Here is a 16,391-nt window from a genome sequence, read left to right on the forward strand (position 1 = left end):
AAAGGTTATACTCCATTTATAGTTACTATAAAATATTGGCTATATTCCCTAAATTATACAATATAACCTTGTAGCTTATTTTATACCTAATAGTTTGTACCTCTTAATCCCCTACCTCCGTACTGCCCCTCCCCCCTTCCCTCTCCCCACTGGTCACCACTAGTTCTCTATATTTGTGAGTCTGCTTCTTTTTTGTTATATTCACTACATTGTTGTATTTTTCAGATTCCACATATAAGTGACATCATACAGTATTTGTCTTTCTCAAAGATAGCTTTTTTTTAAAAAAAACAAAACTTCTTTCCTATAACATATTTAACTAGCAGGTCAACACTGACAAGCCCATCTAAAATTATTAGTATTATAGACAAATAAGTGTTACAATGCTGCAAGTCAATAGGGTAAAATTGAGGGACTAACTCTGTCAGTTCTATTAAAGAAGAAAACACTGTTTGCTCACAGCCTAAAACTTTAGCAAGATGAGGCCTGTGATCTCAGTAAATTCAGAGGCTATTTTCAAGGGATTTCAATAAGTCTCCATTTTCTGTTAATAGAGGCTAAGGACTATGAAGTTTTACTGAGCACTCTACTGATATTTGAGATATAAAAGAAATTGTTTTCTTCCCTCAAAGAGCTTACACTTGAGTTAGGGGAACAAAAGTAATTAAGAATCAAGATGTTAAAAATGACAGATGTGTGGAATAAACAATAAGAGTTCGAGGAATTTTGAAGAGAGAAAAATCACTCCAAGGGAGGTAGATTTTTGGATGGAGGGACACAGGGCCTAGACGGTAGAGAGGAGACAGAAGGACCTGTCAGATAATGGCAGCCCAAGGGTCAAGGCTTGGAATTAGTGATGTGGACGCCATCTTTGAGGGACCCAAGGAGAGCTCACTTTGGCTGGAACATCGGGCAGAATGGGGCCCAGTGAGAGAAAAGTCAGGGGCCAGACTGAGGAAAGCTTCTAATATCAGAATAAGCAGTCTGGCCTTTATTTATTACACAATCATTTATTTTTAATTTCATAGTTTAAAACTGAGAGTCTTCTAAACATCCATGATAAGTCTTACCTCTTCTCTGACTTGGTGGAACCGGACAATCTTATACAGGATCTCCTCGTAATCTTGGATTCTCTCTTTCTGGTTTTGATGGAGGTGAATTAGGTCCTTCAGCTGTTGAGACTTCTCTTTCACAGGGGCTCCTTTGCCACTTAACTCTTCTGACTCTTTTATAATGTATTGAGCCTCATCATTCAGTTGCTAAAAAGTTGTAAGCAATAAAAGAAATACAGCTTTTAGAGAGCTTTTTACTTTACAACTGACTATATGAAGATCTCAATAACAAATCACTCTCTTATTTGTTAACAAATACTATTGTGAGCTTCACCCCCATCCCTGCAAATCCAGGCATTGTGCATGATGCTAGGGATATATTATTCCATCCTCATCTTCTCAGAACTTTTTTTAAAAATTAACTTAAATTAATTAAATTTTAAAAACACAAAAAAGTGTTTCAAAGTTAGGTGGTGAAATGGAAAGTCATATATTTCTATGACAGACCAAATATTCTGGTCATCTGTTAAGTAAATATATTCTAGATACTCTATGAGGCTGTGACCATCTGTGATATTTAATACAACCAGAATCAGGTGGTATGATAAGAACACCAAAAGAAGACAAGCATAAAAATATATTGGGGGAATTATTTGTCCTCTGTGATAAAAGAATGATCAAAATGAACCACCAGCTGAGCAGCACAGTAGCTATGCTGCATTAAAAGCAGTCATCCCAGAATCCACAAATAGCCACCACTTGTAGGGAGGGATAAGGAACCTTCTTTTTACCCAGAACTGCTCAGATAGCCCTTATAGGAATCTAGATCCTGGTGCACAGCTTAAAGAGGAAGCTGCTATAATTTCAGAGCTGGATTTTACGTCAAGGATAACAGTAATGGAAATGATTTAGGCTAAGGAGATAATTTGCAGAAGAGTGACCTAGTAAGGGTCTTCATGTTGAAATCAAGTACGTGGGCATCAAATATACGCACATCACAGTGACAGAGCTAAAGAAACTTGACAACAGTTCCTGATTTAGAGGAATTTACACACATACACTTACTCATGTGCAGGGACATGTGCACACACGAAATGCAGATACATATGATACAGAGTATAGCAAAGAAACCAACAGATAGGCTAGGAGAATTTTCTAAGAGTTTGGAGGAAAGAGTTCACTTTGGGCCACAGTGGTGTGTGTGCTTTTTGTGAGTGGGGGGTGGTTATGTATTACATTAGTTTTGTCTTAAAGGAACATAAATTAGATATTCCCTAAAGGAATCTTCAAACTTCTGTTTCGGGGTTTCTTTAAAGCCAATACTTGCAAAGTAGTGACAAACAGAAACACAGGTATCTTAACTCTGCAGCAAAGAACACGAATCCAGATAGGAGGATAACATGACTGGCAAACTTTTTCGGCAGCTGTGTCAAGCTCAGGAATGGCCAGAGGTGTGTGGGGGGGTATGGAATGCACTAGCAATCAGGGCCTGGGAACATGACTCATGGTTTTTTCTCTCACATTCTGAGGGCTCTCTGAGAGGGAGAAAGGGAGAGCACAGCAAAATTCTTGGAATTGTGGTAGGAGCCTGGGGTGCCAGTGGGTGATGACATCACAGTGATAATTTCAGGGACAGAGGACAGCAGAACCTCTGTGTCAGAGATTGCCCATCCTTGTTTTGAGATGTCTGAATCGAAAACATGTCTATACCCCTTAGGAAAAGAATTAGAGTAAATATATATGATAAATACATTAATAAGGAACTAATTTAAATTAAAATAATCTAAGATAAGAATATATTAAGGACCTTTTTGTAGCCCAAATGTTTGTGTATCATCAAATATAGCACACTGCAGTTAAACAGGAAGAAAAATGTGTTTTTAAAGTGGATTTTTAGACAAGCAATGCTGTTGTTTTTTAAAAATTGTAATTCATCAGACCGTAAAAATTCATTAGGTGAGCATTGACTGAACAGTTTTTAATACTTTTTCATTCACCCAAGGCCATCAATTTGTTTCTTCACCTGGAACTGAGGTTTCATTTCATTCCATTTTTTCTGTAGACCTAAAATGGTCTGGAGACTCCCTCCAAGGTCAAGTGCAGACACAGGCATAAGTGCTTCCTGAAGAAGTTTTAAGTTGTGAGTAGTCTGAAATAGACGTTAGATAGTTATGCATATGTTTTCTTTGATACCACCAGCAAATACGTCATAATCATTCCAGTGCTGACATGGTGTGTCATCAAACTTTTCAATTACCATGAAAGCACTCACTACCTAGAGTGAGCCTGTGGTTCTAAACCACCAATGAACAAAAGCACAGGCCCTCTTTTTATTGTGGTAAGATATACATAACAAAATTTACCATTTGAACCATTTTTAAGTGTGCAACTTAGTGGCATTAGTACATTCATACTGGTGTGCCGCCATTACCACTATCCATCGCCAGAACTTTCTCATCTTCCCAAACAGAAACTCTGTATTGGTTAAACTCTAACTCCCATTTCACCCTCCCCTCAGCCCCTGGTATCCTCTATTCTGCTTTCTGTCTCTGTGAATTTGACTACTCGAGGTTCCTCACATAAGTGGAATCACAATATTTATCCTTTTGTGTTCGTCTGATTTCACTTATGTTTCCAAGGTCCCTCCATGTTGCAGCATGTGTCAGAATTTCCTTCCCTTTTAAGGCGAATACTACCCATTTGCCTGTTCCCTCACCTTTCTAAGTTGCTCTTTGAACGCTCCCCACCGCTGTTTCACGGGCTTGCTTGCAGCGGCTTTAAGTTGCCAGGCTATCCGAAGGCGGCTGAGCTCCTCCCTTTCTGCCTTCTGGCTTTCCATAGTGTTCTCCATAATGTGTACTTCATTTTTCACATTTAATATTTCATTTGCTTTTGCCTGTGAAATTAATAATTATATAATGGCTTTTCTTTCCCAAGAAATAGAACATTTTGCATACAACTATTTGAGGAGGCAAATGCTTCATCATAGCCAAAGCAGAACACAGTTCTGATAACAAGACAAGGCTGAAAAGTCTGTGCACAGGCACAGCTGGGCTCTCAGAACCCATAATCTATGCTTGGACGTCAGCTCCCGAGCTCTTCATGACCCCACTGGTGTTTGAGTCCTCTCCTTTAGGATCTGTTCATTTCCTCGGGCTTAAAGGGTGACTAAATGAGCATAGGGATCCAGAAATTTTGAAGTTGAGATTATTTTAATGCATAAGTTTTGAAGTGGATTCCACCTTTTATTTTAACACACATTAGAATATGTCAATATCTGAGTATCAGGGACCATGAGGGGGCAGATTGTTGTGGGTCTGTGTTTCTTTCTAAACTATCCCATTGTATATATTGGGTGGGCCAAAAAGCCCCTTTGGTTTTTAAATAAAACTAAAAGACACATTTTTCATTTTCACCAAGAACGTTATTGAACAACGTATTCACCCTTTTGGTCCACTACCTTCTGCCATTTTTCAGGCAGCTTCATAATTCCGTCTTCCCAAAACTTTTTATCTTTTTGAGCAAAGAACTGTTCCAGGTGCCTTTTCCAGTCTTCAAGGGAACTGAAATTTTTTCCATTAAGAGAATTTTGTAAAGACCAAAATAAATGGAAATCCGAAGGTGCAATTTCTGGTGAATATGGCGGATGAATCAGAACTTCCCAGCCAAGCTGTAACAGTTTTTGCCTGGTCATCAAAGAGGCATGTGGTCTTGTGTTATCCTGATGGAAGATTATGTGTTTTCTGTTGACTAATTCTGGATGTTTTTCATCAAGTGCTGCATTCAGTTGGTCTAATTGGGAGCAGTACTTGTTGGAATTAATCATTTGGTTTTCCAGAAGGAGCTCATAATAGAGGACTCCCTTCCAATCCCACCATAGACACAACATCACCTTTTCTGGATGAAGACTAGCCTTTGGTGTGGTTCATCTCACTTGCCCCATGATCTCTTCTGTTCCACATTATTGTACAGTATCCACTTTTCATCACCCATAAAAATTTGTTTTAAAAATGGAACGTTTTTGTCATGTTTAAGTAGAGAATCACATGAGGAAATACAGTCAAGAAGGTTTTTTTCACTTAACTTATGTGGAACCCAAACATCAAAACGATTAACATAACCAAGTTGGTGCAAATGATTTTCAATCCTTGATTTGGATATTTTGAGTATGTCGGCTATCTCACATGTGGTATAACGTTGATTGTTCTCAACTAATGTCTAGATTTGATCGCTATCAACTTCAACTGGTCTACCCGACCATGGTGTAGCGTCCAGCGAGAAATCTCCAGTACAAAACTTCGCAGAACACTTTTGCCATGTTCCATCGGTCACAGCACCTTCTCCATACACTGCACAAATCTTTTTTTGCGTTTCAGTTGCGCTTTTACCTTTCTTGAAATAATAAAGCATAATATGCCAAAAATGTTGCTTTTTTTCCATCTTCAGTATTAAAATGGCACCAATTTTGATAAGTATTTTTTTAAATGACGCTCATATGACAGCTGTCATATACAATCTAACAAAATTGTTTCAAATGAAGTTAAAGACAACTAAGTGCTACTAGAGCCATCTTACAGAAAAAAACGAACAAACCTTTTGGCCAACTCAATACAATTATTTAAAATTTTCCTTGTGAGCAGTTCCTCAAGTTACCCTGTTTTGTGAGAACTGAAATGTACCTCTATATACAGTTGTCCCTCGGTATTCACGGCAGCAGGGTGGGAGGCAGGGACTGGTTCCAGGACTCACCACGGATACCAAAACCAGTGGATGCTCAAGTCCCATGGTTGGCCCTCCATATCCGCAGGTTTCAACCAACTGTGGATGGTGTACTATGTTTAGCTCTGAGGTTGGTTGAATCCAGGGATTTGGAAGCAGTGGATATGGAGGGCCAACTGTATCTCTATATTTGTATCTCTATTGTGCACCAGAAGAACAATATCTAAATTCCAAGACTTCTCTTGCCAACTTTCATATGTTCTAGATCTCTGATTTGAAATCCTTTAAACAATGATTTTAAACTACTTGAAATTCAATCAGAGGCAGAAGGATAAGAGAGATAGAGAGTAAGACAATAGGCTTTTTTATGTCAAACATCAAAAAAATGCAGAAGAAAATTTTTTTTTTTGCAAAACAGCAATTTTTACTTTGATGGCCAGCTTTTCTCAGTAAATCCTTGAATTTCTAAGGAGCAATTGCACATGGATTTCTACAATGGCAATGACAGCTGGGTATCTAAAAGTCACGGGACCTTTTAGATTATAGTCAGAAGATAGTGCCATGAATATGTAACAGGATATTTTAAATCACAGGCCATTTTATTTTAAAATTATTTTAAATGACATTAATATTGCACATTTATATTTTTATATTAATGTAGACATTATAAAGTGTCATTTAATTGAAAAAATACCTGCAGGTGCTAAATGTGACTTCTCCTATGAATTTGGGGATCTAGTAGTAAAATGATGTATTCTGTAATTATGATGAACAAGACACACATATGATGAAAGGCATTAGACAGCCACAGCAGGCCCTAAAGCAAATCATATTTTTATCTATGCTATAAATAAAGATAGGGTATCTTTCACATATTATTAAGAAAATATTAATCAAAATGTTATATAATACACAATTTAATGTAAACTTGGAATTTGCAGCATGTCAATGTCAACTACAATCAGAAGAGTATATGCTCTGAATGAAGCCTAGAAAAGAGAGCTATGGTAGGATCTGTTGATGCCTAGCTAGCAGGATTCAAGAAGAGTGATTATGCATTTGGCAAACAAATATTTTGGCCACTCAGAAAGATTAAATAATTTGCCTGAGGTCTAGTTAGTAAACACACTATTCATTCTACTTCTGTATAAGGTCATTGGAAAATTTGCCATAATCTAAACAGGGCACTAAATTATCCATTTTCCATGTAGATTCACACACAATGAGTGGTCTTCTGACATCTTGCTTTTCAGATATCTTGATAACTGGAAGGCAGTATTCCATGTAGCATTCTTGGTATTTGCCACTATAAATTAGTAAATTGGCACTTTCATCAAGATGTCTGCCAGATTTCTGCCCTAAATCAGTTTTTCTGATTGTGATGATTTTTAGATGCACTGAAACATTTTTTTTAATTTCAAGCTTGAAAATCTGGGCCTCGGCAACCCAATCAAGAGCAGAACACTCAGTGGGAAATGCCAGCGGGACTTCGTCCTTCTTAATAACCAAATTGGTTACCACACTTCAGCAATAATGCTTGTTTAAAAGCCTAATGGTCCCAAAGATATGAAGAGAATAAAAATTGTGTTATACTGGCTTTACCAAATGGCTTTACCATTCATATCGCAGAATGTCACTGAACCAATAAAGTTAAGCATTATGTGGACCTTAATTCTCATCAATGAGGAGGAATTTATTTATCATATGACAGTGGTAAGGACCTTGGGCTAAAGTAGCCATGTTTATAATGTCAAGATACAAGACCACCAAGGTATGTAGTAAAATACACACTGTTGCTGAAAACTCTAAATGGACATTTGAATATCATGAAACCTAAGTTTATTTAGACAAAGATACAAAATATAATTTTGAATGGATTCCTGCTACAGATCTTAAATGAAAATCTGACTGTACAATCTTAAACATTCTAAATAAATAATAAAGGACTTCTGTTTCTGGGTAGGATGGAGTAGCTAGTGGCAGAGCAGAGCTTCTGCCTAGAACAACTAGAAAAGCTGGAATAAATGCAGAAAGCATCTATTTGAAGGCAAAAAGAACTAAAGAGGCCAAGACTCCAGAGAAGGACGAACCTGAGCGCGGTAAGCTCACCTGTCACCTCTCCTACCCCAGTCAGGGGCGTTTCTCAATTCTGTATGCTGACAGGAGGCTGATCGTGAGGCTTTACTGGGGAACAGAGAAAACAATAGAACTTTTGACAGACACTAGTGGGGATGGGGGTTCAAGCACACAGCTCATCTTCATCTCAGAACATTGACAAAATACTGGGGCTGAACAGGGCAGTGGATTAAAAAATCCAAGCAAAAGCCTCTGAAAAGCAGAGTGGAAGTTTTTCAGCTATCTCCCAAGACTCCCCAAATTGGAGACCTGCCAGGGGGAGAGACCTCAGAGAAGGCCCCAAGCTCTAACTTGAAAACGCTGAGAGCCCAAGGTCAACAGAATAGATGGAGCATTGACAGGACTGTACTCCGGACTCAACTCCACCAGCTCCTGATTGGCTTAAGTGATCTTCAACCAACACCCACCTAAGTAAAGAAGATAACACCATCTGGAACTCCTACAATTTTTTTATACATAATGCTTGGCATTTGATAGATATTCTCTCATCATCCCAAGCTAGGACGACAGAACTGGAAACCGAGAGAAAAAGTAGACAATAGAAACAATTCCAGATCCAGATGTTGGACTTAGCTGACAAACACTTTAATATACCCATGATTAATACGGTCACGAAAGTATAGGAAAGATGGAGAAAGAGAAGATAAAAAAGGAGAATTTCACTGGCAATATAAATCTAATAAAAAAGAACCAACTGGAAATTCCAAAACTGAAAAATATAATTTCTCAAAAGGAAGTTAGTAAGAAAAAGGATAGACAAAAAAAGTGCAGTTTGCAAATATGTAAACTCCCTTATGAGTGCAAATTGGAGAAATACACAATGAAGAGATGGATATAAAGATATACTTAAAAAGAGTAAAAATATTAAAGATAGATAGATAGATATGTTCTAAATGTTCCAAGTAAAAAATAACAATTTTTTTTAACAGTAAAGCACCAATATAACATAAGAACATAGGTAAAATACTCAGCAAATTTTCTCTGATGCATACGGATAGTATTAGATAAATTAGAAATATTTAATGCATATTTTGTTTCCATATAGATTTAAGAAGACCGGTCTTTAAACAACAAAGTTCGAAACAATGAAGATAAAGAGGAAATTGTAGCTCAAAGTAGATGAGGGTAGTTAGAGCCCAACTCTTCCAAATGAATTCAGGCTCCAACTGAGATTCATCACATGTCAGAGTACTGAGAAAATTGCAGATGTCAGTCATCTTTGCAAATCTACAGAAAATAGGAGAAGGGCCAGAAAATTAGAGAAAGGAAAATGCCCTGATTTTCAAATGGGGGAAAAGATGGCCTATGTGATTTACCTGTCAGTAAGCTTGACATTGAAAACCAGGGCAATAAAGTCATCATTGATCAAGCAGATTGTGAGCACTTTGGAAAGAACTCTATGATTACTAGGAGTCAAACTAATTTTTGGCAAATTATATTATACAATTGATAGGATACTAGGTAGATAGACCTTCCTTCGAGCAGTGTCTTCCATTATAGACTTAAGAAAAAGTGGTTAAAATAAAGTACTATTGGGAATGTCCACGATTGTTTAAAAGACTGGTTAATCAATTGATTGCTTAATGGATTGGGGTAGCAATCTGCCCCTCAGACACTTTTATTAAAGATCTAATTGCAACCACAAGAGGCTTACTTATTAATATACAGAATTAAACCCAGGAGAGATGGCTAATGCAATAGATAGCAGGCTCAAAATTAGTTTAACAAGATGGAATCATGAGTCAAAACTAACAAAGTGATATAAAATAGGAATAAATATAAAGGTTCACATTTGTATGTAAAAGATAAATAGGCGACACGGATATAAAATGGGAGAGACCTAGCCTGGCAGGAACTGCAATAAAAATGTAATGCAATTGCAGTTTTTCCATCACAGGCTTAATATGAACCAACAAAGTGAAATTATTGCTAAAAGTGCTAGTACAACCTTAGGTCTCATTAGTAAAGAATGATGTACACTTTGTACTCTGTGTTGAAGTTGTACTTTACTTCTTGTTTACATGTTATGAATGATATTGACAAATCATGGAAAATTCTGGGAGGAAGGATTAGGATGAAGAAAGAGAGAAAGCTACCTCCTAAATGATAGAAAGGATTTATATCTAGTTCACTGCAGAAAAGACTCAAATTAGATTTTGCAACTGTTTTCAAGGTTTGAAAAACTTTCGTGTGAAAGAGAAATGAAATATGCATACATTTTTCCCCCTGTGGAGCTACAGAGGGTTAGAATCAGATATGAAGACAGATTCGACTTAACATTAAAAAATAAAAAACTTTCCTAGCAGCTGGCATTTTCTAACAATAAAATGAACAGTTTCGTAAGGAAGATACTTGAGATATTGAAGGAGAGGTGGATTAACCATCTTTCAAGAATTCTGTGGAGAACTTTATATGGGCCTGAGGTCGATTCTAGGATACTTTACAGACATAACAACTAAAGTTTAGGGTACATTTCTAAATATAATGGAGCTTTGATATGAAAAGATCTGGTATTGTAAGAAATTCTTTGAAATGAAGATTCATCCTAGATGTTATCTTTCGCCTCTGGAAATCTTGTAAGGATCTTGTTGCATGCTTTCAACATAACTCAGAACTTCTGGGTGATCTTCTGAGGACTCTATGTAATAATAATAATGTTACATTTGGATTATAGTCACTCTTTCTTGTTAATAGATAAACTAGCCTTCATGTGATAAACTCACAAGAGGTCTAGGAGCAAAGAAGCACATAAATGCTGGGCTTCAGGACTATTCTAGGTTGAATGGAGCTAAAAAGAACTTCCTAAACCAGCACAGCTGAATAACAGACAACTGAACTTTTAAATTTATGATTCTGACTTTGAAAAGTGATCCTTGAAGAAGGTGTGACTCATTTAATGTTATTCTCACCATATTTATTAAATTAAGGAACTTGAGCCCGAGGTCTTGAGTTAAAAAGCTCCTCTTTAAAAACAGCTGCCACTGCTTCTCCACTGAGTCTGAGAGACGCTCAGCTTCAGCAACACCCTCTTCCTTTCGCAGGATATCAGTTTGGTAAAACTCCCTTAGGCCCTGACATTGCTCCTCTACCTTAAAAAAAAAAAAAAGGAATATAAATGAAAGTTAAGAACACTTAAAAACATTTTTAAAGAGAAAAATACTAGATTCCAATAAAAGCCTATATAAAACTTAATTGGAACCTACATTTCAGAATTCTTTAAATAATTATTAAATATTGTCAACTTACTGAAAAGACATGAAAATCTATTCAGGTTGTTGACAGATCAGACTGACTGCTACTGGGTAGTAACTTGACCTGACAAGTTTATTATCCAGAAGCCCTATTTACTGTAGCCAAAATCATATTTAGGTATTATATATGTGTATGTTTTGCAATTGGAGACAGCTTATGTCAAAGACCAATGTGGTTCCATTTAAAGCTGAGTTTTATAATTCAGGAGAAAGATAAACATATACAATCAAGGAATACAAATCAGAAAGAAATGTAAGTCAGTGGAAAGTTATTCATAATTAGCAAATCACAATTTGCTTCTTATCAGTGATAAATCAGAACAAAAGAGTACAAATAATTATGAATTTTCTGTACATGTATTAATATTAAACTGCCTCCATGAGCAAATCTTACTGAGGTTCATTACTTCACCTCCCTAGAATTATATTTTCTCATTGGCTAACCAAGGTAAGCAATACTAGATTATTTTAAATCACTCTCTTTGGACAGAGCTTATATAAAATCAGATGTGCCTGCAGAACCAGATCATTTAACTGGGTATTGTAGAAACGGTAGAAAATTTTTGACACAAGTTTTTATGCATTTTGAATAATACTTAATGGGCAATAGGATAAGACTCAAAGAGCTCATAACTACTGAAAGCAATATAAATGGGATAAGAAATTTCAGGCAATGGTTAGTCACTATATTTTCAAGATTTCAATATCATTCTTAATTTAATGAGCGCTGTAAAGGGCACTTAGAAACAGAAGTTGTCTCCTCTTTTTCCATAGTCCATTTATTCATGACTGTTTTCCTGATACTTGTTTCCTCAGCCCTGGATAATCTTTTCTCAGTTTTCTGCTCCTACATAATCCATCATGAGACAGTTAAAATACTACCTCCTCCATGGAGTCTCCTAAGATTCTGTAGTAAGAATTTAGCAGTTATTTCATTGGGTTCCCAAAGATAATTCTGGGAGAAAGAGAACCATAAACAGATTATTACAACACAAAGGCAAGTATGCCCACAGTGTTCTGGGCACACTGAGGAGGGACCACCAGCTCTACATAAAGTAAACAGGCAAGAATTTCCCAAAGGAAGCGACATTTGATCTGTGTCTTTCAGAATTGTCCAGGGTGAGAGGGAACAGGAGAAGGGGGTCCCAGATGGAAGGAATAACACGTGTGAAGGCACAAGTGTGAAACACTGGCTCGTTCAGAGCACGATAAATGATCTTGGTGTGGGTGACGTCCAGATAGCACAACCTGAGTGGTAAGAAAGAAGTGAGAGTGATCATTGTGTTGGCATAAAGCCGTCAGTAGGTTTCAACTCGTTTGCTACTATACTCAACAAACTGTGACACACTCTTGTTAGTTTGAAACAACTGACAGCTATCACAATGACTCGGAATCGGCATGACAGCCATCAGTACTTCAATGGGATAGTATGCTACAGGCGGGGGTGTCAATATCATGGGCTGTCGGTTAAGTGAAATTCTTAAAACATAAACTTTAATTCATCCTCCTTTTCCAACTGCTCAAAAAAGCCTCCTTGAATGTAAGTGAGCATGATGTCATTATAGGGATTTCCTTGAATCTGGACTAGTTTCTTTTTTTAAGTGAATTAATGATCAACTTTAATACATTACCCATTTTGGGGTAAAAGTTATAACTTGCTTCATAAATTACATTTGTCATATAACCTGAATTTCAGGAAGTGACATGATCAGATTTGCTTTAGAATGACCATTTTCTGAAAGGCATAAAGGGGAGAATTATAGGAGGCAGAGAGAACATGCAGATACAATTTCTTTAAGCTGGGCAAGGGATGATGAGGACCTAAACTGAGAAGGTGATGGTACAAATGAAGAAAGGGAATTCAGAAATCTCTTAGGTTGTCTCTAAAGACAGACATGGGATAGCATGGCATTTTTTTTTTTTTTTTAGATGTTGAGGGTAGGAGTTTATTAATTAATTAATTTATTTTTGTTGTGTTGGGTCTTCGTTTCTGTGCGAGGGCTTTCTCTAGTTGTGGCAAGCAGGGGCCACTCTTCATCACGGTGCGCGGGCCTCTCACTGTCGCGGCCTCTCTTTTTGCGAAGCACAGACTCCAGACGTGCAGGCTCAGTAGTTGTGTCTCACGGGCCCAGTTGCTCCACAGCATTTGGGATCCTCCCAGACCAGGGCTCGAACCTGTGTCCCCTGCATTAGCAGGCAGATTCTCAAACACTGCGCCACCAGGGAAGCCCCTAGCATGGCCTTTGATGTTTGAAAAAACAAAAGGGAGGAGATTGGGAATTAAACTTCAGCTCTGACGTTTACTACCTGTTTGGTCTTACATACCTAACTTCTCAGAGCCTCAGTTTCCCTCATTTGCAAAGTAGGGATAATAGTAAATAAACATAGGGATATTATAAGGATGAAATGAGATCAGGAATGAAAAGTTCAGGGCCTAGTACAAAAATAACTGCTCATTAAGAAAGGGATCGGAACAGACTTTGAGCTTCTACATAGGACTTCTGAAAGACAGTGGGGTCATTAATCCAATGCCAAAATACAGAAGGAAACACGTTTGAGGAAAAGATAACCAGTTGTGTTTTGTTGAGCTTCAGGAAGCTACAGAATATATAGGTAATTAGTATGATTGGAAGTTGAAAGCATTGGCCTGGAGCTCAGAAGAGCTGGGGTTGAGGAACCAGTTTTGAGTTACTGGGAAATTGAAACTATAGGTGTGTTTGTGGGAGGGTGGGTGATTTTTGTAGGGAACATGTATAGAATGTACAAAAGAGGGAGCACAGGCAAGAACTCTGTAACCCACCACACTTCAGGAACAGAGAACTGAATCAGGAAAAAGTGTTCTTTTTGTGAAATATCTTTATGTGAAAATATCTTTATGTGAAATATCTTTATGTGAAAATATCTTTATGTGAAATATCCAAATAAGGCAAATCTATAGGGACAGAAAGCAGAGTAGTGCTTGCCTGAGGCTGGGGGCAGGGGGGAGGGGTGGTGGAAACCAGGATTGGTGAAAAGTATACCCCAGGCCTCTTTTTGGGGTGATGGAAATATACCAAAACTGGAGTGCAGTGATGGTTACACAACTCTATAAATATACCAAAAATCATTAATCCTAAAATAGGCGAATTTTATGCTACGTAAATTATACCTCAATAAATCTGTTTAAAGTCAAAGGAGGTGAATGTGAGTAACTGGGTTAAATAAATACAGCAGAGGGATTAAGTGGGATAAAGATTGACCGTTTCACCTGTCAACTGGTAAGTAGTAAGTATAAGCTCATAAGAATGGAATGAAGAGGTGCAAACGGCAGGATGGAAAAGGAGATAAACCAAATGGCAGTGGGATGAGGATTAGGGAGGATCAGGAAGAAGAGGAAAGAAATGTCATCTCCCCATCCCAGGAGTCCAGTTGTGAATGGAAGGAAAATTACAGAGTGGTAGCCTCAGTGAGGGCAAGACTATTTGGGCAGAACTGTAGACCAAAGAGAAGGAAGCAACAGAAAAAGCAAACTTTTAAAATTAGAGGATGGATGCTGAAGCCAGATTCTGAAGGATGTAGGAGCAGACAGGGAGGGACTGATGGCTGATTAGTGCAGCACACATGCAGAAGCTCCACTTTATTGGTGACAGTGGAGGAAGGGTGAATATGTCAGTGGGTTTGGAAGCTGAAGGAAGTCAAGGCAGTTAAGCTCAATGGACTCATGTTTTTCAGTCACATACAAGGTAAGGGCATAAGCTGACATTTAGGAATGGAAACTGCAGTAAGAAGTTTGCGACTCACTACTGAATGGGCACTAACTAGAGAGCATATGGGGGGCTCAGCTGAGCCAAAGACCCATAAATTTGTAAGAGCACCAATAAGCACAATTGTATGATTTTCCACAGGAGCGTCTGGAAGCTTGGAAAGAGAAGCTGAGTAAACAGAGTGTTGGAGTGATCTAGTATTGGGAGCTGGCAAGTCAGGGTAGAAGGCAGGGAGTTGAGGACATGGGGAATGGAATGGAATGGAATTGAATAAGCACAAGCTGGTGAGAAAAGAGAGAAAGCCTGAAGGTGTAGGAGATTGACAGACTGAGAGCACTGCCGAGGTGAGGACACAAGGCTCTGCCAGGTAAGAAAATAGATTAAGTGAAAGCTGGGAAGATGAAAGGACATGAGGTCCTTCTTGGGAAAGCTCTGTTTGCAAAGCTAAGGTTCCAGCCCTAGTCCCAAAACTCCTGGTCCCAGAGGCCAGAGGGGGCCATGGAAGTAGGCGCTGAGCTAGAAGCTAAGAAGGTACATTTTTGGCAATGAAGATGCAGAAAAACAAGCACTACTTTGTACCCTCTCCACCATTTCAAGTTGAGACAAAAATGTTCATCGAGGGACTTCCCTGGTGGCGCAGTGGTTAAGCAGCCACCTGCCAAGGCAGGGGACACGGGTTCGAGCCCTGGTCCAGGAAGATCCCACATGCCACAGAGCAACTAAGCCCGTGCACCACAACTACTGAGCCTGCACTCTAGAGCCTGTGAGCCACAACTACTGAGCCCGCATGCCACAACTACTGAAGCCCGCGTACCTAGAGCCCGTGCTCTGCAACAAGAGAAGCCACCGCAATGAGAAGCCCGCACACTGCAATGAAGAGTAGCCCCCGCTCACTGCAACTAGAGAAAGCCCATGTGCAGCAATGCAGACCCAACACAGCCACAAATAAATAAACCAGATTAAAAAAAAAAGATTCTTTCTTTTTTAAAAAAAGTGTTCATTGATAGGACAACCTGTCGGCTATAATATCTCTGCCTAACCCTGAGAGTTCCAGGATAAGAAAAAATTTTAAAAATCCAGAATAAAGAAAGATGTGGAAAAGGAGGCGGTGGTTCCCTGAGATTTCCAGGGCCTGTGCGTGGCCTTCCTCCAGAGTGGTGAGAACTCAAGACTCTTAGAGAACGAGAGCTGGCAGAGGAATGTGGGCAGGCAGGATGTGGTCGTGCGAGGTAAGGGTGAGAGTATTGGGAGGGTGGCGGGAGGATGCTACCTAACTTGGGTTGGCTTTACCCCTGAGTGAGCCTTGATGGCTCTACCTCCCACTCAACCAGCAGCCCCTCCCTGAAAGGAGAGTGAACCACGCGCGCCTGGGAGCATTAGGACCAGAGTTAAATGAGGTGGGACTCAAGTGCTTTGCTATGACTGATGTCACCTTCAAGAACCTGGGACCTTTGAGAGATGGAATTCTAGTCTACCAGAGGGAATTTTAC

The 16,391-nt window shown here is 38.7% G+C and overlaps 1 protein-coding gene across 4 annotated transcripts in view; it reads right to left on the bottom strand.

Annotated features, from left to right (window-relative positions):
* Nucleotides 1-16,391, bottom strand: part of CCDC141 (coiled-coil domain containing 141) — a gene marked incomplete at its 3' end in the record, with an annotated part of 202,735 nt that overhangs the window by 41,211 nt on the left and 145,133 nt on the right. For 3 of the 4 annotated variants that reach the window (XM_082841903.1, XM_082841901.1, XM_082841902.1), the window contains exons 12-15: nt 10,817-10,996; nt 3,769-3,948; nt 3,076-3,201; nt 1,071-1,259 (exon numbers count right to left, since the gene is read on the bottom strand). In XM_082841903.1, the coding sequence (XP_082698029.1) occupies nt 1,071-1,259; nt 3,076-3,201; nt 3,769-3,948; nt 10,817-10,996 (675 nt within the window). The remainder of the gene's footprint in view (nt 1-1,070; nt 1,260-3,075; nt 3,202-3,768; nt 3,949-10,816; nt 10,997-16,391) is intronic. The other variant, XM_082841904.1, reaches the window with a different exon arrangement.

The sequence above is a fragment of the Leucopleurus acutus genome (assembly GCF_964270905.1).
Source record: "Leucopleurus acutus genome assembly, chromosome: 6".
NCBI lineage: Eukaryota > Metazoa > Chordata > Mammalia > Artiodactyla > Delphinidae > Leucopleurus > Leucopleurus acutus.